This window comes from Ranitomeya imitator, chromosome 4 (genome assembly GCF_032444005.1).
Source record: "Ranitomeya imitator isolate aRanImi1 chromosome 4, aRanImi1.pri, whole genome shotgun sequence".
Taxonomy (NCBI): Eukaryota; Metazoa; Chordata; class Amphibia; order Anura; family Dendrobatidae; genus Ranitomeya; species Ranitomeya imitator.
The window spans coordinates 605,401,132-605,427,466 of NC_091285.1; the positions used below are offsets into that span (position 1 = coordinate 605,401,132).

Consider the following 26,335-nt stretch of genomic DNA (forward strand, 5'->3'; position numbering starts at 1 on the left):
CCGAATACCATGCTTTCGAGAGTAATGATTTTTAAGCCTGCTTTAAAATCATTTTATCTAATTAACATGCATTGTGCTTGTCCGTTGGGTATATGCCGACCTATATAGACAGAATGATAGTCGATAACAAGCATTTATATGTAAAGAGATGGACATATTGCTTTGCTCCCCCTTCATGACATTAGTGCTGTATATTTTGTGATGTTAATATGAATAATGTCCTGCATCTTGTGTACATTTTGTGTCATGTGAAGTGTAAGATGTTTGCCTCTAATGTATGTAGTAATGTAAGCAATGTACAGTACAGGATATGATAGTATAGGGTAAACAATATAAGTGTAAAAGGTTTAGTGTATAGATACGTTTTATTTTGTTAGTATGAAACTGTTGCCTGCCCAGCCACAGGTAGCTGGCAGAGACAGGGAGAGTTATGATACAGTTAAACTTTGGGAATAGCCCACAGTGGGAAGGACTGGTACCAAGGAAAGCAGATTAGTTCTTGAATAGAGGCAGCGAGAAGTTGGAGAGCAACAAGTGTGCAGTGCTGCCAAAGAGTAATCCACAACTAGAATAAGAGGGGAACTGACAGAAGAGAGAGTGGCCTTCCACCTTAAAGGGGTCCTTGGACAGGACAATGTTGAAGGTACGGATCTAAAGGGGAATGAGACTGTGGGACTACTGAGGGTCCTGAGTGGTGGATCCAGGGCGTCCATAGTGATAGGATGTGGAGCCACTGAGCGTGTGTAGTGAAACTCGCTGACCTGTACTGTGGCGACAAGCCTGGCTGTGGCGAAGTAGGGCAGCGTGCTATACCGGCCCTGGAGCAGAGTACAGTGGAAGGAAGTGATGTCTGTGAAAAGGCTTCTCTTTGTGAATGAAACGTGCTTAAGACTGTGTGCATGACATTGCTTGTACTGTACATAACCCTTAAGTAAAGCTCCTATGTTTGTGTTTTTCATTGATCTGTGGAAGTCGTGGTCCTGGACAGTCAATACAATAGACTAAAGGTACCTCCACACCGAGCGACTTTAGAACGATAACGATAGCGATCAGTGACGTTGCAGCATCCTGGATAGCGATATCGTTGTGTTTGACAGGCAGCAGCAATCAGGATCCTGCTGTGAGATCGCTGGTCGGAGCTAGAAGGCCAGCACTTTATTTCGTCGCTGGATCACCCGCTGACATCGCTGAATCGGCGTGTGTGACGCCGATCCAGCGATGTCTTCACTGGTAACCAGGGTAAACATCGGGTTACTAAGCGCAACCCTGGTTACCTAAAAAAAAAAAAACACTACATACTTACATTCCGGTGTCTGTCGCGTCCCTCGCAGTCAGCTTCCCGCACTGACTATGAGCGCCGGCCGTAAAGCACAGCGGTGAGCGACAGACACCGGAATGTAAGTATGTAGTGTTTTTTTTTTTTTTTTTTTTTAGGTAACCAGGGTAAACATCGGGTTACTAAGTGTGGCCCTGTGCTTAGTAACCCGATGTTTACCCTGGTTACCAGGGGACTTCGGCATCGTTGGTCGCTGGAGAGCTGTCTGTGTGACAGCTCTCCAGTGAACACACAACGACGAAACAGCGACGCTGCAGCGATCGGCATCGTTGTCTATATCGCTGCAGCGTCGCTTAATGTGATGGTACCTTAAATGAAACCTGTACGGGCACAAGGCCCGCACAACACCAATATCAACACTGAGACAGGACCCACAATATTTTACGGTAAAGTGCTAGAGCGTGACGGGACATCAACTCAGTCACGACTACCGCTCTCGGACACTTTACATATAAGAACACTCGTTTCCCGAATATTGACCTGTCTAAATGTGACCTGGGTACTACCTTTTAGTATTATCAGCGTACAATGTGATATAGGCCATAGAAATGGGCAATTCAGCCTTTCAAGGGAGGAGGCCTAATTTTGACAATTTTGGACAAGTATAGCATTTTCTTGGTTACTCCTGTTAGCCCATACAAATGACTTAATCTTATTTATCTAGTTTATCTAGAGCCAAATGTTAACGTTTTGATGAGTACCAAGTCAATGGACAATGGACTCAGGTATAATTGCTTTTCTATTAGTGCAGGTTACACTTTTTATGGCTTTTTGCCCAGTGTTTCCCACACATCTCAGGTCCAACAAGCTCTCACCTAGCTGTCTCAAAGATGTAATTATTGCTTTTATGCAAGAAAATCATCCGCAATTTTGGAAACCTGCTTAGTTGCCATCCTCTCATCTGGTTTACACTGGGCTCATTCCAACCATCTCGTCTCTAATATTATTTGCAGGCAATTTTCCCATTGAATTCCAGGCCATGTATTCACAAGATAAGTGACGGCAAAACAGCGGCTAATAATTTACAGGTATGAAATTCTGTCTAACAAGCTTGACAGATAACATTCCAGAGTGTCAGATCAGATGCCTTCAAAGGTAGCAATTATTTGACAGGAATCACGTGTAGAATCATAAGATGTGCAATTAAGAAAAAATCTACACTATATTACACTACTATAAATAGTATAATATATACAATATATATTAGATGGAACGCTGTTGCCCAAAGAAGAATTTATCTGCCACTTCTGGAAATATAAAACTTTACCACAATGGTGGTGTTGGGGGATTACAATGAAATGGAATGAAAAAAACGTTGTCTTCAGGTTGTCATGGACATCAGTGTCAATAGTAAAGACCCCCTTTGGCTGATCGTTGGTAAGTCGTTGTGTGGTCGCTGGAGAGCTGTCACACAGACAGCTCTCCAGCGACCAACGATGCCGAAGTCCCCGGGTAACCAGGGTAAACATCGGGTTACTAAGCGCAGGGCCTGGTTACCAGTGAAGACATCGCTGAATCGGTGTCACACACGCCGATTCAGCGATGTCAGCGGGTGATCAGCGACGAAATAAAGTCCTGATCATTCCCCAACGACCAACGATCTCCCAGCAGGGGCCTGATCGTTGGTCGCTGTCACACATAACGATTTCATTAACGCTATCATTGCTATGTCACAAAAAGCAACGATATCGTTAACGAAATCGTTATGTGTGACGGTACCTTAAAGACCTGAAGACATCAGGTCCAATGACGATATTATATTACACCATTGACCATATAGCAGGTTCGGTCCTGTTGGGATATCAGAAATAGTAACTGTTTCTAAAAGGGACAGTAACATATGCTGCCTTAGTTAATTGCATCAATCTTGAAATCTTGGCGAGTGGTCAAGAAATGTCCATTGTGTTTGCCCCTTTATCACAGCTAGTCAACTTACATGCTGTTGTCCATGGCACCTATAATGATGTCAGAACCTGCTGTCCTCGGGGTCATATTATAGTTAAAGCACATGACATTTGCCCCAGCCATCCACCAAGTAGGGGAACTATGAGACCTTAACGACTCAACTTCATTGTCCACGCCAGATATTTGGATCCAATTGTTACAATCGTAACTGGACTGGATGAACCAATTGTCCAGAGGTGCAAAAGAGTCTTCACTTTGAGCAAACACAATTATGCTGGCACTCTCATTTCACTCATTACAAACTACCAGTGATATATAACAAGGGATACCCTGTAATTGATCCAAGGGGCCCTTTGAAATGTTTGCTATTGGTCCAATATTTATAATTACATCATCTATTCACTACTGAGTCTTCCACCCCCGGAAAAGAAGGTCCCTAATAACCTATGGTCAAGAGGTGGTTACACATACATGTGCTCCCTAGTGTTAAGTCGAATGGGTGTATCCAGGTATCAGTCTCCATAAATCTCATAGACTAGTGTATGTGCCATATGTAGACGTAATAGTGCCACATCTCCTCAGTTACATGGAGACCATTACAGTTTGTCTAACCAAAGTAGAAAATAAAGTGTTTCTTCTATCTTGATTTGGACAAACTATGGACGCTTTAGCCAACCAGCCATTACCGATAGGCTGCAGTACTCACTTGACGTCACTGCTGGGTGTTGATGTCAGCCGCAGACCATGGAATTCAGTGCAGACTACAGAGACCTGGTCTACTAATAAAAGGTCTTCCAGGAGTGGGCAACCCCTTTAATGTAGTCTTGCTTACATCCATACATGAAAGTAGGGTGAAAATACTGCACAATTTTTAAAAGGATGTAAGTGGTTGCATTAAGATGACCATACACACAAGATAATAGTTGGCTGATATTCACAATTTCCACTATTGGTTTGAAAAGCATATGGTCGACCGCAGACTATAGTTTGTCAAAAATCAGCTTTGATTTTTTTGGTGATTGTCAGCTCAAACTACACATATGTCATATATGATATATGGGACCACTGGCTGAATATTTATTCATTTTTTATGCTTTGCTTTCTTATTCCGCAGAGCTTTACTTACATTGCCATCGCTCTACCTGATCTAAATTCCCTATCAGTATGTCTTTGGAGTGCGGGGGGAAACGATAGAAAACGGAGAAAACCCACACAAACACGGGGAGAACATATAAACTCCTTGCAGATGTTGTCCTTGGTGGGATTTGAACCCAGGACCCCAGCGCTGCAGTGCTAACGACTGACCCACCGTGCTGCCAATATGGCAGGTCATTACATACGCTTTGTCTGGCATGATGATGGTTAGTCGGATCGCTCATAGAAACGATCCGAGAGATGATAGAACAAATGCATTTTGGTTGATTATAGTTTTATGTCTATGCCCAACTTTACAGCAGAAAATTAATTATTTTACTTTGGCTTATGTTTGCAATCTTTAAAGAGAACCTGTCAGCACGATTTTGTAATGTAAATGCATGGCTGTAATGGTGCTGCAATGCACAATAAATTGATACCTTTGGTCAAGAAATCTGCTTTGTTGTTCTTCTGTAATCATTATTTGAAGTTTTCTGCTATTTAGATTTCGGTGCACAGGGGCCGGACTGTGCACTTGGTCTCCTCTCTGCCTGTGATTCTCCGGCCCCTCTGCTGCCTCCAGTCTGTGAATGACAGGTCACCACTGAGATTTCAAGCACAGGAGGCCGGTCATTCACAAACTGGAGGCAGCAGAGGGGCCGGGAACTCACAGGCAGAGAGGAGACCAAGTGTACAGTCCGGCCCCTGTGCACCGAAATCTAAATAGCCGAAAACTTCAAATGGTGATTACAGAAGAACCACAAAGTCTATTTCTTCTCCAAAAGTATCAATGTCATCTATATTACAGCGCCATTACAGCCGTGGCTTTACTGTACATTAAAAAAAACCATGCTGACAGGTTCTCTTTAACATGTCTACATATAGAGTGGTCTACAGGGTCTATGCACCCCAGGACATAAAGGTCAATTTCACTCGCTCTATATAGGCCATGCATTAACCGTACAGTAACTCCAGTGTATCTCTGCCGAGCAGACTGACCTTTGAGTACTTGTTATGCTCAATACTAAACAGGTTACTTTGTATAGCTCCTGTGATGTCACCGCCATGAGTTATTATAGATGTGCTGTAAGGTGTGGAGCCTGGACATGGATCGGCAGACAGCCCACTCCCACCAGTGACTCACGCCAGATACACCTCCTTCTGCTCTCATTCCCAAAGAGGGGAGTTGTCACCAAACATTGTCTTCCTCACCGCCTCCCAGCCACGTGCTTCCAGGACAGAGAAACCTGTGAGAAACTGCCCTTCTGCTATTACAGGAATGCAGAAGGATAGGTGAGACATTCTCATCCAGCTCAGCAGGAGGAATGAGCTGACAGCCTCTGATTGCTGCAATTGTTTGTGCAATGTATATATAGCCAGAGAGGCGAGCAGCTGAAAAAGAAGATCATTTAACCCAAGAAAAAGATTACTTCTATATATAAGTACAGTGAGGAAAATATGTATTTGATACACTGCCGATTTTGCAAGTTTTCCCACCTACAAAGAACGGAGAGGTCTGTTATTATTATCATAGATACACTTCAACTGTGAGAGACAGATTGTAAAAAACCAAAAAAATCACATTGTATGATTTTTACATTATTAATTTGCATTTTATTCAATGAAAAAAGTATTTGATACAATAGAAAAACAGAACTTAATATTTGGTAGAGAAACCTTTGTTTGCAATTACAGACACCAGACGTTTCCTGTAGTCTTGACCAAGTTTGCACACACTGCAGCAGGGATTTTGGCCCACTCCTCCATACAGATCTTCTCTAGATCTTTCAGGTTTCGGGGCTGTCGCTGGGCAACATTGAGTTTCACCTCCCTCCAAAGATTTTCTATTGATTTCAGGTCTGGAGACTGGCTAGGCCACTCCAGGACCTTGAAATGCTTCTTATGGAGCCATTCCTCGGTTGCCCTGGCAATGTGTTTCAGGTCATTGTCACACTGGAAGACCCAACCATGACCTATCTTCAATGCTCTTACTGAGGGAATGAGGTTGTTGGCCAAAATCTTGTGATACATGACTCCATCCATTCTCTTTTCAATACAGTAGAGTGGTCCTGTCTCCTTCGCTTAAAAGCACCCCCAAAGTATGATGTTTTCCCCACAGGTCTGTTGCTGGTTGGTAGGTGGTCAAATACTTATTTCATGCAATAAAATGCAATTTAATTATGTAAAAATCATAGTATGTGATTTTCTGGATTTTTTTTTAAAGATTCTGTCTCTCACAGTTGAAGTGTACCTATGATAAAAATTACAGACCTCTCGGTTCTTTGTAGGTGGGAAAACTTGCAAAATAGGGAGTGTAGCAAATACTTATCTTCCCCTCTGTAATTATTTATTTGGCTTTTATTTACTTAAAGGGAACCTGTCACCCTCCCCCCCCCCCTTCCCCAGGCGTTTGAAACTAAAAGAGCCACCTTGTGCTGCATTCTGACAAGGTGGCTCTTTTAGTTATTGGTGCTGTAAACGCATAAATAATCCGTTTTTTAATTTGTCCGAAATACCTGTCTTCAGTCCTGGAGGCAGGTCTTTCCCCCCCTGCTGCAGACGCCACACAGCCGTCACTCAAGTCCTCTTGGCGCTGGGCGCCGCCTCCTCAGCGCTGTTTGTTTTGAAATCTGGCGGCGCCTGCGCTCTTTTGTCATGCCTGGGGCAGGCGCAGTGAGCGCTGCCCGTCTGTCCTCATATGCAGTCTCGCTGACTGCGCCTGTGCGGCCGCCCTGGTTGTTAATCCCAGCCCCTCAGTGTCTTATGATTTATTCACACTGCAGGGATGGGATTATTTACATAAATAAGAGTTTGTATAAAATAAATCAGTAAATGACAAAGCTTCTCCTATTCATTGTAATGTTAACCACGGGCCGATCACGGACTGCAAACTGATGTGATCTTGTATGGGCAATATTGCTCCATGACTATGATCAAAAATGGACACACGGTCCACAAAAGCACATGTGAATTGCATCAGAGACTATAATGGGTACATGTTCTATCTATAAAACATATATGTGATTTACGGGTGACTGAATGAGGCCTAAAAATAATCAATTTGCCCTAATTTGTGATTGCCTGCACATGGATGTCAAAATATTGCTCATTAATATCTGATTGGCTGAACTTGATTAAATAGATTAACGCTTATGAGACAATTGTATATAAAGATAAACAGCAGAGTTTCTCCCGGGACTCTGGTCCACCGACCAGGTCGTCAGTGGTCTTTGGCTGATCCACAGGAAGCTCGATATCTCTTACCTTCCATGATCTCTGGCCGGGCTGCTGCAACGTGATATATATATATATATATACATATATATATATATATATATATACACTGCTCAAAAAAATAAAGGGAACACCTAAACAGCAGACTATAACTCCAAGTAAATCAAACTTCTGTGAAATCAAACTGTCCACTTAGGAAGCAACTTAGGAAGCAACACTGATTGACAACCAATTTCACATGCTGTTGTGCAAATGGAATAGACAACAGATGGAAATTATTGGTGATTATCAAGACACACTCAATAAAGGTGGTTCAGCATGACCGGTTTGGCCATGGGTCAATAATGGTGTGGGGTGGCATTTCTTTGGAGAGCCGCACAGCCTTCAATGTGCTCGCCAGAGGTAGCCTGACTGCCATTAGGTTCCGAGATGAGATCCTCAGACCCCTTGTGTGACCATATGCTGGTGCGGTTGGCCCTAGGTTCCTCCTAATGCAGGACAATACCAGATCTCATGTGGCTGAAGTGTGTCAGCAGTTCCTGCAAAATGAAGGCATTGAAGCTATGGACTGGCCTGCCCACTCCCAAGACCTCAATCTGATTAAACACATCTGGGACATCATGTCTCGCACCATCCACCAATGTGACGTTGTTCCACAGACTGTCCAGGAGTTAGTGGATGCTTTAGTCCAGGTCTGGGAGGAGATCCAGATAATATATTATTTATTATTATTATAGATCCCTCAGGAGACCATCCGCCGCCTCATCAGGAGCATGCCCAGGCATTGTAGGGAGGTCATACAGGCACGTGGAGGTCACACACACTACTGAGCATCATTTCCTTGTCTTGAGGCATTTTCACTGAAGCTGGATCAGCCTGTAACTTCATCTTTCACTATGATTTTGAGGATCATTCCAACTCCAGACCTCCGTGGGATATTAGCTGTGATATACGTTGATCATTTTTAGGTTTTATTGTTCTCAACACATTTCACTATGTAATGAATAAAGATTTACAACTGGAATATTTCATTCAGTGATATCTAGGATTTGGGATTTTAGTGTTCCCTTTATTTTTTTGAGCAATATATATATATATATATATATATATATATATATATATATATATATATATATACATATATATATATATATATATATATATATATATATATATATATATATACAGAAACTCAGAAATTATTTTGTATTGTCATAAGTATAAAAAAGTAACTAAGAATAAAATGGAAAGAGAAGGTCTGAAGTTGTGGCACACTCACACCCTCCACAATCAGTACTATCAACATGCTGGCAGCAAAGGATACAATGGGCCTCAATCATTGAGTACATGTAGCGTATAAGCAGAAAGAGCATTTCCCATCTTATGAAGTGATACACACAAGTGTGCGCTCATGATGAATGATGGTTCACTGGCAGAAAAACGTAATTGATTATAATAGGGTTTCCACTGTGAGTCATCTATGTTATATGACTAAGTTCTCAAAGTCCTCAACTTAGGTGATTTGTACCCCATCAGATACCAATAAGTATCTGTACCTCCATACAGTAAGAATACACGTCAATCTTGCACCAGATGTGTTATATTCTATAGATAAGGGGTTGTGACGTAAAGGTTAATTAAAAATTGCCAAACTTGAACAAAATTTTGGTGCAAAATCTTTGTGTAAAGAAGGCCAACCTAAAGGTGGTGCAACCAGTGTGTGTCATTGCAGTAAGACTGGCCCTTCTTCAGCCTGCATGGTTTGGGACGGTAATAAAATATTTGCTCCATTGCGTTGATCCAAATCAGCCTCCAAACCAGTGTGCACAACCCATCTGGCTTGAATAGTTATGACCCAATGCCAATGAAGAGTGAAGATAGCCTAACAAGAAGTGTTAAAGTGTTAAAAAAATAGAGAAGATATACCTTCCAGGATTATATCAGTGACTTGTCAAAGAAGTAGATTATTACACAACTGGCTCCATCTTTATCATGTGGATGAAGAAAGCTTGTACGTAGGTCTCATAGTTCTCCTTTAAGTTTGACCAAATCTCTATAGCTTTTTCCTATTGAATTGACAGGCCACTCTCCAATGATACTAGGCTGAGTAAACGGCTGCCTTCACAATGTGTAACTAATGGGTGGACTGTAATATCATTTTACACAGCAGTCTCTAAATATTTTACAGGCCTACAGTACCACATTGTATTAGTATTCTGGGAGAGTCATACTGGTCCGTTTAGTTACACACTGTCATATAGATTTTTATGTTCTCCAGTCAGCTGAACATAAGGCATACACCAGTGTCATTACTTCTCTAAACCTAGGTTGCAACTCTGCCTTGCTTGGATATTAGCTGACACTCCACACATTACAGGCGCTTTCACATTTTACTAGCCTGTCCTGTCCCGTATAACTTTACCTTCTGACCGCACACGTCACTCATTTTTACATATGTTTAAAGCGGAAGATTCCTTCATAAACCTTACAGCAATAATCCTGCTTCAGGCAGAAGACATTCATCTCTAGAGCTTTCAATCTAAAGTTGGCCACCAACAATATGAGTTTTTCAATCAGCGCATCCTACTCTATCAACCTGGTCCATCCTATTTTATTCCTAAGACAGCCATCACCAAAAGTTTCTGGTGGTCAATTATCTCACTTGCAATATAGGAAAACCATGTGTCATGGACCCTTGACATGGAGGGTTTCAGTGGCTGTTAGTTGAACCCATAACTTGCTTAAACAAACAACCAGATATATAGTGTTTAGCGTCTTAACAACAAAAGGAATTACTGTGATGGCAGCTGTACAGTAGTAAGCCCTTGGGTCACATTGCACAGGGTGGGTCATCCTTGCAGTGGCTCAGTCTTTTGGCTTGCTACAAGTAAAGTCCCTTATGGTGTTCAGACCTGCATTCACTTAGTAGACATCTTCTGCTTCTCCTGGACCTTTTTCCTCAGTAGCTTGTGCCCTTCTCATCTCATGCTCATTGTCTTTCCTTCTAGCCCAATCGTGTTCCTTAGGCTACTCAACTTCTCATTCTCTCTGTTAGGTTCTGTATTCTCTACAAATGCCAACTAACCATAACGTCCAACAATCCCCTTTTTCATATCCTTTTTACCAAAAACGTGCTCATACGTTCATATATTCCACATTATGATCTTTGAACTTGTGCAACAATCACCATGCTCCACAAAATAATGAAGCATAACAGTATTTAATTATTGATAAACCTTTGCAAAGTTATGAATTTTTGTAATATACTTCATTACTTTGTTTTGCCTCCTTCTCTCCCAAATTCTGTTGCAGTACTGTTTTAACTGCCTAGCTCAAGCTCCTTAAGAATCTGCTTTTAACTGCTGCTCAGCAAGAACCCATAATCTATTTACAGAGTACAGGACTTTCCCTGTTTGAAGCCTCCTTGCTTTCCTCTCCCTTAGGCCGCAGTGAGATGGATGTATAAATCGGACCAAGGTTAGAAATCAGAGCATGGACTGGTCAGCGGCTTTCCCAACCCGAGCATAACAGCGTCATGTATTTCCACGCAGCTGTCACGCTCAGATCAGGAGAGCCGCTGGCCAGTCCGTGCACTGTGTTCTGATCTCGGTCTGATTTATACGGCCGCCTGACTGCACCCACACTCTAACAGGAAATATCTCTAACACAGACTGCTTGTAAATAGTTTATGGATTCTTGCTGAGCAGCAGTTCAAAGCAGTATCATAGGGAGCTTGAACTAGGCAGTTAAAACAGTCCTACAGCATAGTGTTTATGAAAGAAGGCAGCAAATTAGGATAATGAAGTACATTACAAAAATCTATAACTTTGCAAAGACAGACCAAATTTTTTTTTTTTTAAATGGCCTTGTAATTTACTTACTGAGGCCCTGTGGCACACACCCATAATGTTTTCCAACAAGAAAAACTGTAAAAATGCCAGTTATAAAATATCAGGAGAATATTTATTATTGTGAATTATCCACTATGTGCCACCAATAAACTATGCAGAATAATATTTCCAGGAACCTTTTATTGCTTGGCACCTTATGACAAAGACACAATCAATGGCGAGAGAACAATAGAACGTGATCACTGGTTATCATTACTGCATTGCTCATTACATAGTTTTCAATAGTTCATTCCTCATGCACAGCACCTATGAATACATTCAAAGATTCGGGGAGGTAAAGTGATACTAAGCAATTCACAAAAACATGGAACTATCCCCGGACATCCAGGGTGGATGGCAACTGCTGTAAACTTGGTGACCAAACATAGATCTGTGGGAAGTGAAGTTATTCATACAAGCACATACACGCACATGGGCCAACAACGTGTACTAAATACGAGCTGCCTCAATGTCAGGATATCAGAAAATATTACTTCATGAAGAGGAAGTATATATGGCAGTTATCAAGAACACGTACGACACATATTAGCATGGGCCATTAAGGTGTGATCGGTGAGGTTGATCAGTATCATCGGTGGGACCGATCATCACCCTCAATCAGCCAAGAGAAAGAGCGCATTGTATCACCACGAATCCTTCAACTTCTATCCAGCAATGTCTTTACACTGCTCAGCCACTAGGAGCGCTATAGTCACTGCATTCTGCTGAGCGATCACTGATCACACCTTAGTGGTCGATCCTTCTGATACACCATCAGTGTGCTTCCTGGTAAAGTTCCTTTCACTGTATGTATAGCAAAACAAAAGAATCCCTTTAATATGATTTATTAACAGGGAAATTCCCCTTTAAGTGATATGTCAAAAACATAGTTAATGTTCTGTTCTTCGGATGACTGTAATTATGTTGTGGCTACTTTAAGTGACATTTAGTATATTACATTAAGTTACTTGGCTGAAAGTAAAGAGACTTTATTAAGTAAAAGTGCCGCCTCTTAGTAACTCAGATCTTGTCGCCAGTATATATTGCAGAAGGTAGTAAAGTTATTAAAGTTGCTAGTAAAGCCGGAGTGATTGCTTAGCTTTAACACACCAATCTTTAAAATCTAGACAGTATATAATGATCTAAAATGAAGATAGCTGAAATTTAGGGCGTCAGTTCCCTATTTAAAGGGGATGTACAGCGTTAGGCTAGGGTCACACTGGTTGATTATGCAAATGACACCATGATCAATCTCTGATCTTAGTTTCATCAGAGTGTCAGCTTAGTGTGATCCGATTTTATTGGAAAAGGAAAAGATGGAGAAAACAAAATTTTGCAGATCCTTTACAATTATTAACATTGGGAACTGGATTTGACCTAATATTAATCATTGAATTGTTCATGTAAAAAAAATGAACTAAAATACGGACACACTATGGCGGAGTGACTCAGTAATGCTCCAGGTACAGCTTGAATTTAATGTGGTCTTGCTTTTAATTCATTTAGGAGGCCTTTATGGCACAGTGAATATAAAAAAATGTAGAGTAGGACTGCACCATTATGAGAATGCTGTGAAGTGGCGGGGTGGCTCAAACAATTGATCAATTGTTTGCTAAATGTCTCATTTTGAAAATACAGTTAGAAATTAATACTGTATGTGCATTTGCACTTTATGTATTGCGTTTTAACCTTAGGCAGCGCTGGCTTCTCCCCTCTTTTGCTTTGACACACTATGGCAGTATGTATGAAATCTTGTCTGATTGTTCTGGATGAAAAACAGATGATTTTGCAAACACTTGTGTGAACCCAAACTTTCAGTGCATTTAAAAATTGTACAGACAGTCCCCCTATGTTACACCTCTATCTCCTATACATTATAAACGAGGCCAATTTGCAAAGTTCTTGGTATTAAAAATCCTCTCATATCTCAAGGACGGAGGAAATTTTTATTTTATTGTTTACTGCTCGTTGCCTAGAATATTGGTCATCAGTGGTGGCCGGTCCCCTACATTCTTTTCTACAGAGCATGTCAGCATCACTCTGAAGCTGGCCAGAGACTAGATCCAACACACTTCTGTGCTCCTTCACTCCTCCAAGCTGCCCCATACAGCAACCTCCCTTCCCGGCAAACAGGAATCTTGGTGGCCGAGGCTCCTGTGCACTAAACATGACACAGGCCTTGGGTTATATGGGTACAACACCACTTGGACACTTCACCACTCAATGCCCATAATCTACAGGCCGTGGCATTGTTATGTGTGTGTGACTGTGAACTATCTGAAGTCCCATCTCTTTGCTTGTCATCAAGCCCAATAGGCGGTACACGTTTTGGATAAAGAAGAGACTCCCTACTTCATCACTACACAAGGTCAATATAAATGCTCCACATAAAGAAATTTTGGAGTGGCTGCAGAAGACCAGGGGTTAATCTTCTCCCCAGGATGATTGCTGGTTTTAATATCACCAAATTAAAAAACAAACAAGAGAGAAGGAGCCGCACCTCTCATGTCATCTTTTCTCTGAGTCACCAGAAGATGCCACCAAGGAAATCTAAGTGTACAGTTTCCCAGGACATAAACCAGAGGTTTTCTGTACTAGGGAATCCCTGTAACCTTCTTCTATGCAGTATTCTAGGGTAGAACGATATACACAGATATGTTCATTTTTACTCACCTGGGAAGTGAAATAATCATCACCGGGATTACTATCATTTATGACAAATTATTGGATTTTTCAGGTGGGGTTTCATTATTCATTTGAGGTAGGAGCTCCAAGCTGGACCGTAAAAAAAGCCGTCATTACTGAGATTACAAGAGCAACTCCACGCAAGTAACTTCTATTAAACTGACTGACTTCTAACCCTAAACTAAACCCTAAAGGTGGCCATACATGTCAGGCCGGTTTCACACATTCAACATTCATGGTCTCGGTATGCTTGTTCAGTTAACAAGGATTCTTCATGATATCCCCCATACACAAGCACTAGGTTCATCTGTGTTTTTCCTATAGATAGACCATACATATTAGATACCTGTTGGCCGACCAATAGTTACTCCGAGGAAGGTACGCCACGGTCAGACACGTCTAACTGTAAGTTATCATCCCAAAGAACTAAAATATCTGATTTAGAAATCCAACTTCTCAATCTCCAATATCATTGATCAGCAGAAGGTCCAAACTCATTAGATGACCAGCCATCTAGCATGTACGTCCACCTTAGGGCATATCAAAGCATATTTAGCCATCCTTCACCCAGTTCAATGATTCCGGTTGCAGCATTTACCATAAAACAAACCCCCTGGCCTAGGCACCGGCTTGATGTTACCCTCCTCGGCATCCATCATAAAGGCAAATATTCCCTGCCAGCGCCACCAGTCATAGAGGAAGATTCCATCTCCATTTATTTATTGTTTTTGATTATGTGCGAGCTGAATGGCAAATTCAACTTTGCTATGTGTGCAGTTTAGCTGGTATAAAATGTGAAATATTCGAAGATTTTTTTTCACTGGAAGCAGAATCTATAGATCTACCTGTAGTTTCGTGTTGATCTGTCACAGAAATATCAGGCCACAGGCTAAAGTGTCTCCGAGTCACTGAGGAACCCCCTGGGATACATAGTTCATAGATGAAGGACAATATATATATAATATATATTAAGTTTGCTGTATATATGCTTATTACCTGCTAATCCAGCAAAAACTGGATACTGAAAGAATCTGTGGGGGACAACAAGTATCTAACTAGTGGGATTTTCACCTGTATAGTCCATTGTGTTCCATGGGACGAGAAGTTTATATCAACTTCTGCCCCATAAAAATAGCATACATCAAATGGTTTCCAATATTTGGATAACTCCATTGGCCATATCCATAACAGAACATGTCATATTACAGGTGACCATTTGTCCTTCTCACACCCTTTAGAACAGATCCATCTACTTACAGTGGCGCATGCAGGGTACAAATGTACTAAAAATGTAGTATCCTCATGGTATGTGCATATGATTTTTTTCAGGTGGTTCCACCTGGAACTTGGCCGAAAAACAGTAGCAGAATATGGACATAATGCACAGTAATGTCAAAACGACACCACTGTGGACTTATTCCGTCTTATGTCACTTCTTTTAACCACTACAGGATTTGAAAACCTTTATGCGGTTAAAAGACGGCGCGCTAACGGACGCGTTGCACGGCGTTAATTTCGCCGTGCAATGCTGTCCGTTAGCGTGGTCCCATTAACGCAATGGGACCCTAGCCTTATGGTAATATATTCATTTTTGGGGTGGCTTTATTTGGAAGCTGTCCTCTCAAAAGTCTCGAAAGTATAGAGCAAAGACAACTGAAAAGATATCGACGAAGACGCTTCAGGAAAGCGACCAGTGTTTTCTTGAACCGTTTTCGCCTTGGAATATTTGGCGGTTCCGTCAGCATCTTAAAGACGTCATCTGCATATACTCTAAGACGTAGCATGCTCATATTCAGAGATAAGTAGTCTTATCATCTAAAAAGTCCAAGACTTGACAATTGTTACTGACGCTGGCAGATATGTATTAGGGGACAACCTAATGAAGGAAGCTTTGCATAAAGTTTTCAAAACTTTTGAGTTCACCTATTAAATTCATTCAACATGCTTTTAGGTGCCAAGCTGAAAATAAAATACCAGCAAGCATGTAAGCGCCAAAATCCTAAAATCACTCTTGACATGTCTATTCTGTTGCTGGACTTTATTTTTTTCTGGACTAATTCCTATCTGTGCAGGCAGGTGAGCAGTCTAAGGGCTCATGTAGATGATAGTATTTTCGGTCCGAGTGGCATCAGTCAAAACATTGGATCGCACTTGGAATAATGCTATTGTATGGAGTTTGTGCACTCCATTTTTTTCCTCGGACCGTAAATCAGATTGTACTCAGTCATGCAAATCAATGAGCTTGTCAAAAAAATTGAACTGCACTTGGATGACATCTGAGTACGGTCTGATTTTCACAGACTGACAGAATGAAGAAGATGGAGACATTTTTTTCCCATCTTCTCCTCATCCGAGAAAATCAGGTCAGACTATAACCACAATCTGATAAAACTCTGTGATTATGTGATTAGCATAATCGGACCGATTTTCTCAGATAAGAGAATATACGGTGCTGTGATCCTAGCCTAACACTAATTGACTGTGGAAATGGACATTGAGGCAGCTCCACACATTGTAAGTTCTTACGTGATTGGCCAATGGAGTCAACAGTTGGTAAGACACGGAGCTATCCAGTGACCATAATGCAGAGGATAATTGAATATGTCCTTGTCATCATGTCACCGTTGTGTCTTCTATATTTGACATAAAACAGATCAGACCCGTGCGATGGAGCAGGCTCAGAAATTAGGTAGAAGGTTGAGTTGTATCTCAACAAAGGTGTCAATAAGAGATCACACCTCCCATGACCAACTGAAAAATCAACTTCCTTTTTCTCCGTGCATGTAAAATATTGTTTTACTACTATTTGATCCTGGCTTCTGTAGTTGCACTATAAAGGATAAGTACAGATAAAGCATAGAAAAAGGTGTGTTGTCCTATGGTATACAAGACTAGTGACTCCGTCCATAAGTGATGACATCACTGCTCACTGATTATAACATTGCTTAGAGGATTATCATAGTATAAACCTTACTCATATTTAATCCTTCAGTAATGCAATTTTTTAGCTAATCTCCAAGCCACCAGTACATATTGGACCCCAAAATCCCAAAGAGATCCCTATAGATGACATAGCACCTGCCTGTCCATGTCTGTAGACTGTGTAATGACATCGTTGGGTTCTCCACCCAATCGGTAATAATCGGCATGGTCATTCTTTAACACAAATATACTTTATCCAAATCACCATATGTAACACACATGTATTTCATCTATCAATGATAAGGAGATCAACTTTCATAAATTATGTAGCCCTCAACCTGAGACTTAAGGTGCCCTGTGACCTGGTCTCAATCATATTGACCATGGTTGGAGAACTTAGGCCAGAAGATTGTATTGTGTAGCTCGGGGCCATCATTGGAAGTGACACCAAGAGCTCGTAGAGTAATGGTTGGATGTACCGGTCTTCTTTAATGAGCATTTTGGAAGTTCAGCAGGTCTGAGCAATAATTTAGCACTGGTACCATGGATAGCTATATCAGTAGAGCCGATATTTATTAGTAGTTATGGAGCACTTTCCATAAAACGCAACAAAACACCTATACATGTGTACTAAGAATAAATGATTAAAAAGATATATACTGGACCTCAAAATATAAATTATTTTTGGGACGAGGCTAAAAAGGGGTACAGCAGTGATAATTGCACTTGATGACAGTTCTTAAGAGAACCTAAATGTCCCTGTGTCACATTATAAGACACTAAAATTATCAATGGCACATTATACAGTAGATAGGAAATTGAGTTAAAGATTATGCACCGGGCTTGATTTGTCATTGATTTCTCCTTTGATTCCAACCATGTCCTTGGTGTCCTTTGTTGAAGACATCAATCAATATTCTATACAACATTTATCATACGATGACCTACCTAAGATAAGCAGCATGACGTATCCTGCGGATGACAGCAGCATTGTCCAGTTGGGGATCTCGAATAGCCAGTGGCGACAGAACTGACCGCCAAGTCCCAAGCAGAGGTGGTGAGTTGGTGACCCTTCAGGTGACACCGACAAGGCTCTCCAAAAAGTGACGGACTCACCTCCTTACAAGACACAGCCAATTCAGTCTACAACCACACAGGCTTCTTCCTCCATTGGCCAGCCCAAAGCATTCAGATAATATGCGGTTCACGGCAGATCAGCAAATATTAACATCATAGGCACATAGGAATCCTTGTGTTTCCCTATTCTTATCGTAGAGTTGTTACAAAGAGTTTTCAGGGTGTGTGACTTCCATCCTGGAATCTCAAGTATATAGTCAGGTGTAGTATATCATATATCCAAGAGCACGAACAATCCCGAATCAGCCACAGGAAGACTTGTTGAGTAATTGTAGTAAGACACAATGATGAGGGTGCAAGAAATGGTGTGTACAGCAGATATCCCTATAATGATCCAGTTCTGGAGAAGTGCCTGAGGTTTCTTGCTGTCAGTTTTGGGTAAAGTTGTATGGAGAGCTGAGATCAGCAGCCAGGTCTACAGTAGCGTGTCCTGTGCCTGAGCTCCCAGCATTAGTTGACAGTGCTCTGTCAGGGCTCAGGCTGACTTCTTGCTATGGATCCTCCCCTTTCTAAAGACTCTCCTCTCCTGTTTCAGAAATTTACAATCACTGCTCTGTCATACAGGCTTTAAAGTGGAAGAGGGTTACAGCTATTTCATAATAAAAAACTAATTCATACGACCATAAAAAGAAAATCCGAATCTAGAAAAAGAACAATGTACAATTGAGTTCCATATTGGATTTGTTACGTTCATGTCTGCAAATATTTCTTACATATACCCAATACACAAACCACTTTGGCCTGAGGCCAGGTTTAAGCGACCATATGAAAAATTGTCTATTTTTCATGCAGGAAAAAAAATGAAGATTTTTTCATTCAAATGGTGTTTTGGATGTCCATTTTTCATATCCATGTGGCATCCGAATGTCAGTTTTCTTCTGCATGATTTTTCATGCATATTGTATTCTATATGTCCATTTTTGATATCTGTACGTCATCCTTATGTCAGTTTCTTTCTAGTTGATTTTTCATCTCTGTGGTGTTCTAGATGTCCATTTTTGATATCTGTACGTCACCATTGTGTCAGTTTCTTTCTAGTTGATTTTTCATCTCTGAGGTGTTCTAGATGTCCATTTTTGATGTCCGTGTGTCATCCATAAGTCAGTTTCCTTCTGGTTGATTCTTCATCCACCCAGTGCTCTATATGTACATATTTCATGTCAGTGTGACATCCATATGTCAGGTTTCTCTGACTAATTCTTCATCCCTGTGGTGTTCTATATGCCCGTTTTTCACATCCGTACGTCTACTTCATCCCTTAAAGTTGAGCAAGTTAATTCGTAGGAGCCTGGTCCAACGGCCAGGTCAGTATTCAGTGGCCGCTGGATGGGAGCCTTGTGAATCTTTTGATAAGCCGGTCTGGAGCGAGGTCATGGTTGCAGCATGGTGTACACACAACCTTGTGCTAGGTCCACTTCTCCAAAAGAGGACCTGGGAATTCCAGCAAACAGAAGGCGTGTGACGAAGTTCTTGTCCAGTGCCAGTGGTGATGGAATTTTGACCTGGCTCCTGGACCAGAGTCCTGCAAATCTATTCACTTATTTCTCTCATCCGTATTATCCGAGATTTGACTCAACCCTGATAAAAACCTGATGACATACGGATGGTATATGTATGGTATACAATTTTCTTTGACGCACTCATTCAGTTAAATGGACAAGGCTGTCCAAAAGAACAGATCAGAATATTGTATGCTGAATTTTTTTACCTCAAGAAAAATCATTCATGTGAAACACCCATTCACTTGCATTGGTTCATGTGCTGTCCATACAGGGTTTGTTTGGCAGATGGAGAGCTTACGGAATGAATCCACATGTCCTTATTATACGGTATATTCTCAGAGAAAATTTCCAACTTGACTACATTTTTCTTGATAAAAACTTGCAACCTTACATATACCTATGAAGCGATTTATTTTGGGTCAGGAGCCGCGCAGTCGGAATGGCATTATGGTTTATACATAGGTCACATACTCTGTCGTCTGATTGTAGCTTAAAGGGTTAGTCTGTGACTTACACATTGATGGCCTGTCTTTAGGACAGATCATTAATATCTGACTGGTGGAGGTGAGACCACTGGCACCCCCTCCCAGATAAGCTGTTCCCAGTGCTGACGGTGGGTGCACGTGCTCAGTTGTGGAGCTGCACAGCACTGCTCCTACAACAGCATAGTGGCCACACCTGGGTACTGCACAACTGCCCCTTTTGATTTGACTAGGGGGCATATGTCCAACTCCCAGCCCCAGCCAATATACAGTTCAGGGTGCTGTGCAGTGCCGCACCCCCACCGATCAGAAATTAATGACCTACTGAATATGAATCCAAAACAGATGATTTTTTTTAGATTTGCTCTATGAATCCAACTATCCAGAGTCTCTTATTAACTGATTCTTCTGTTTTTTTTTTTTTTTCTTGTAGCATGTAAGAACTCTCATGTGAATATAATCATTTTTTATCATATGGTCATATGAGTATTGCCCTCATTTTAAGAAAGGATGCCACAAGGACATACAGCTCTTTGTATCAGTGTGGCATCCTAATTTACAGCAAGCACAATACAGTCTGCGCACTGACTCCGTAATAATCAATGGGTCAATTCACATGAATGATTTTTTGCATACACATGCAGGGTCGCATGCTGTAAAAAAAAAGAGTTGCAAAATGTATACCTTCAACCTGATTGGCAGCTGAGAATTGCTCTGAGAAAGCAATGCAGATCTCAATAATTGCATTGGTAGTAGGAATCTGGAAAGTTATGCAATTTAGAGCCATATTATGGATGGGACATGCAGGATTTTATTGTTGATGATCCAATAAGGGTCAAATAAAAACATGCAGAAGCAATGCGGCAGTAAAAAGGACATGCTTATGGAACGCCGTGTGGATGAAAATGTGCCTACAATGCTTTTTTCGACCATAATATTCATATGCAAGTCTAGTGTTAGGCTAAGTTCTCACAATGAGCTTTTGGTGAGATTTTGATGTTCCTGATTTTTTGCACCATTTCTGCAATCATTAAGGGGGTTTTCCCGCGAACAAAGTTAATCTTAATCAACATTTTAATCAACAAATCTTTGAATAATAATAGGTTCCACAATTGGATGTGTTTAAAAAAAATGTTCCTGAGCTGAGATAATCGTATAAATGTGCCCCTGTTGTGTAATGGCTGTGTCTGACCGTGCAGGAACATGGTCGGATCATACCACATCTCCTGGGCAGAGGAGGAAGCAAAAGAGTATACAGACAGGACAGCACTTGATCACAGCTGATTCTTTCTGTGAGGTAAAACATTTCTGTCTGTTTTTAATCAGTGTTTTAGCTTACTCAAAGAATCATCTGTGATCCCCTGCTGTAATATCCCTGTACTCTCTTTTGCTACCTCCCCGCTGCCCAGGAGCTCTGGTATGATCAGATCATGTTCCTGTACGGTCAGACACAACCACTACACAGCAGGGGCATATTTATAAGATTATCTCAGCACAGGAATATTTTTTTTACACACATCCAACTGTGAAACTTATTATGATTCCAAGATCTATTGATTAAAATGTTGATTACAATTAACTTTGTTCATGGGGAAATCCCTTTAAGTAAAATAGGTTATTTGCATTTTCTGGAAAATGCGCAGCCTAACAAAACTCACCAAAAACTTATTGTGGAAACGTAGCCTAAGGGGAAAGCCGGATGACTACAGCTGAGTTTAATGAATGAAGTCAGAATGAGCATCACTAAAGATCTTTCTGGGAAAACTCATTGATTACCTTTTCTCCCTGGAGCGCTGTGTATTCTTTATTGTAGTGATCAGTAGTGGCCCCAGGGATAGGACTCTCCATGACAAATCAATGAAGTATAATTACTGATCGTTTTTTAGACAAGGGTAATCCCACCCAAAGGAAATACCAGACCTGAGGTAAAAAGTTGTGTTACTCTGCAGTAGTTTAATGGGTGAATTTGACAAGTTTGTAAATGGGGTCTCTGGGTATAAAAAAAAATGATGAGAAAAAAAATGAACAAGTCATATTTGTTTTGTCTGAGAAGACAAGCTTTACGGCACATTAACATAGCGGCCATCTTGTTACACTGACAGAAACCTGCCTAGAATAGCAGTACATTTCAGAAGAAGAATGTTAGATGTCCGCTGTAAGTTTCATAAAACAGGTTCTATTATGCTCAAAAATGTTCACTAACATTTCCATAAACCTATAACCTGTGAGGTGATTCCATCCAGGACAGGTTTCCATATTCCCCAGCACCCTGTGGCGCCAGTGGTCCCGCTTCGTCTACCTATGTACACAGTTTGTTTGCAGACGCCATGTCCTGTATATCTTATGCATATACTAAAAGCTTGATGTTTGAATATTTAGCCTTATGTCAATTTTAGGGTTATGTATGTACAGGTTTATACTGGAGTACTATACAATATTGAGGCACCCTCTTGAAGGCATATAACTATATTGGGGTTTATTTATTGGCAAGCAAAATGTTCTTCACAGGAGCCAAGCAGAACACAGTATTCATGCTCTAAGTATCGCTAAAAATCAGATCTGTAATCTGATTGGTCATATTTAGCTTTGCAGGAATCCTTTTATGTTCTCATGGTCTGAAAGATCATTAATAGGTTTTCTCATGAACAAAGTACAATTTTAGTCACTTGATCTCGGAGTAAAAATAATTTCCACAATTGGAGGTGTTTAAATAAAAAGTTCCTGTGCTGAGATAATCTTATGAATGTGCCCCTGCTGTGTACTGTGTAATGGCTGTGTCTGACTGTGCAGGAACATGGTCTGATCATACCACAGCTCCTGGGCAGGGGAGGAAGCAAAAGAGTATACTGACAGGGCAGCAGCTGGTTGCAAATGATTATTTTTGTGAGGTAAAATATTTCCCTGCCTCTTTTTAAGCAATGTTTTCCCTGAAAGAAATAATTGTTTGCGTTTCCATACTGTCCTCTCTGTATTATCTCTTTTGCTTCCTCCCCTGCCCAGGAGATGTGGTATGATCAGACCATGTTCCTGTACGGTCAGACACAGCCATTACACAGTACACAGCAGGGGCACATTTATAAGATTTTCTCAGCACAGGAATGTTTTATTTAAACATATCCAATTGTAAAACTTATTATTCCAAGGCTTAGAGATTAAAATGTTGACTAAAATTTACTTTGTGGGAAATCCTCTTTAAGTAAGACCATTCTTAAAGGGAACCTGTCAACAAGCTGGACTTAAGCAATCCTACAGATCAGTGTGATTGGGGCAGAAATACACCATTGGGATGTATATCATCTCTGCTCATGTCAATCAGTCTTGTGGGCCCTTTTACCCAGACCGGCCCATATTATAGCACGGGAGCCTTTCCAAATAGTCTTGTTCTGAACATATCCTGATGTAAACCTCCTATATGGCAGTTCGTTTGGAACCTACTATTCAGTCACGGTATAGCGGTATTTGTGAGTGCTGCAAAAGATGGGACACTGTGTGACACCATTGTAGGGAGGGCACTACATACCAGTGTTATGGGGCATTGATGACATTATTATTTTTAGTTTCCTTTCTTGCAAAAAATGGTACTGCACCCTTAACCCTTAACATTTTTGCTTATTATGGGCTAAACTGCCTTTGATCTCTTTCAGGCCCCAGTGCCCTCTGTATTATTCTGCTAACTTTACACCTGTGTCTATATCCCGAACATTACTCATAGTCCCGAATTCTTATTTATAGCACCACCCTATTACTATTGGGATTGTGTAAGATATGGATCCAGATTTCCTATTTTCATTGGTGGGTAACTGCTGCTAATTTTTGGGAATCGAAACCTTGACTTTTGCCTGGAACAGTAAACCCATTTATTGCTGAACATTAGATCCCCTCTCTATAAATGACTTCCCACAGTTTGGCTTTTTTTAGGTCATCTACAATTTTTCTTTATCCTTGAATTTCCATTAATTTATTTCGAGCATGAAGACGCCTCACATCCTTTATAAATATCTAGTGGCCACCCCTCTGCATAGAGAGATACGGGAATCATTTCTATTGCTGAGTCTCCACCTTGTGGTAAACTGATGTTGTTGCAGCCACTTATTACTTAATACGTACAATGAATTAATTAGAATAATACAGAAATTACATATTCTAATAATTCTGATGTTTAAACTACGTAGTTTAGTAGAAAATGTAGGTCTATTTTTTCCAGCCATTTCACAGATTTGTCACCCAACTTTTACAAACTTCTGAAAGTAAATATGACAAGTTATTCCACCATATAGACACTGGTGATGTATGATTTTACTAAGTTAAAATCTAGGACATTTCATTGACTAACATTGTAAGAACTGTAAAATCAGCAATATTACGGGGATCCTGTCATGCTGAAAATGGTATCTATCTGCAGGCAAGATTTTAAGAGGAGCTGATCAGATTGATATACATTTTTGTGGGAAAGTTTAAGTGAAACTTGCAATTTATGGATTGAAATACCAGGTGTTTGTATACATGAGTCCAGTGGGTGGTCCTAAATCATAATCATAAATTAAATAAAAGATAAAAATTTGAATTTTTCTTTTAATTTTCAACAATAATAATCACTTGCAAAACTGAGATTGAAACTGGACGCACTCCTTGAACTTCAGGTATGTATCGATGACATGTCAACAAGATCCAAGAATGCAACGGGGCAGGAAAGGAGACTCTGTGATGACTCACAATGGGAATTTATTTGACAAAAAATTAAAAGACTAAGCAGCGATAAGAGATGAACAGGAAACAGTACAGATGACTATCAACAGATCAATGCACAGTCAGTAATATACAAAGTATACAGGAAACATCAGGCTACCTCCTTCTTGGGAATCAGCTATTGACTCGTCCCACTCAGGTTAATACATCTCACAGCACACGACCTTGACAATCTGCAGACCACCGATAGTCCTGGCATCACTTCTCCCTCACCTGCACCTCCACCTCTTCCAATGGCTCCCAAGTCCGGAACAGCATAGAAGCACAGTCTGTCTTTGTGGCGGAGTCAAGGCGGTGTTGGGGGGCACCACTACTTTTCCTAGATGTTGGGATGCAGCAGTCTGCTTCTAGATCTGACTGCTGTTGTAATATTTTTTTTTACTTCGGTGATGTCAGCAAAAAACTGTCCCACTTCTCTTTGATCGTTCATCCCCAGAGTCCTCACTCGACAGGGTCTTTCAATACCTGAATCCCCTTATTCCCAAGATTCTTTCCACATACTCGTATTTTGAGCCACACTTTTCTTACTATGGGAGTGGGCAACTGGTTGGTAGCCATTAGCCATATGACAGGTTCTTCTTTGAAGTCTGCAACGTCTGGGAAGTAATGTCAAAAGAATTCTTCAGGCATGGTGGTCACCTGAGATCTTGTGTCCATTAAACAGAGAATTCTTCATCCATTAAGTTCGGCCCATGCCATCAGTCTCTCAAAAAGTACATTTTTGCAGTCTTCGTCCTCCTTTCTATGAGCACAGAGCCTCACGGTATGATCCTTGACTGTGGGGGGCGCTAGTTTAACAGCCGTCCTATCTGTTGCTGTTCTCAAGGCAGGCAATTCCTGGAGATGTGTCCCCTTCCTCCACGGGTCCAATATTCGACCCTACGTTCTCTGGGTGTGCAACACAGCTGGTACTGCTGGTCTCTGGGTGGGGGATATCCCCACTCTGGTGTCTCTTCATATCAGGGAGCGACATTTAGCTCTGTGCTATTTATAGGAGTTCTCCTAATACTGCGTAGTTCCTTCCATGATTTCTTATATTTCTTGCCACTGTTCTGGAGCCTAGTCTGTCTCAGCATTAGGCAACTCAGAAGTGGTTAGTTCATGGCTCTGGGCTACACCTGTCATAGCTGGTGCCTCTCGCTCTCGAACCCTAGCTTCTGCTATTACCTCCAGGAAGTTCATATTGAGGTTATAATGTAAATGTTCCTTCAGAGCCTGTCTCAGGTAGGGATCCCTTAAACCCGCAACTAGCTGGTCCCTCATCATTTCTTCCTGCGGTCTCAGTCCCTGTTAGTTAGCAGTGATAAGAGATCACCAGGAAACAGTAGAAATGACTTTCAACAGGCAGATTAATACACAGTC

The 26,335-nt window shown here is 41.0% G+C and overlaps 1 protein-coding gene across 1 annotated transcript in view; it reads right to left on the bottom strand.

Moving 5' to 3' along the window:
- TGFA (transforming growth factor alpha) overlaps positions 1-18,710 on the bottom strand; it is a 69,764-nt gene extending 51,054 nt beyond the window's left edge. Inside the window, exon 1 of the mRNA XM_069766545.1 lies at positions 18,055-18,710. Within this exon, the coding sequence (XP_069622646.1) occupies positions 18,055-18,097 (43 nt within the window). The 5' untranslated portion in view covers positions 18,098-18,710. The remainder of the gene's footprint in view (positions 1-18,054) is intronic.
- Positions 18,711-26,335: the final 7,625 nt, after the last annotated feature.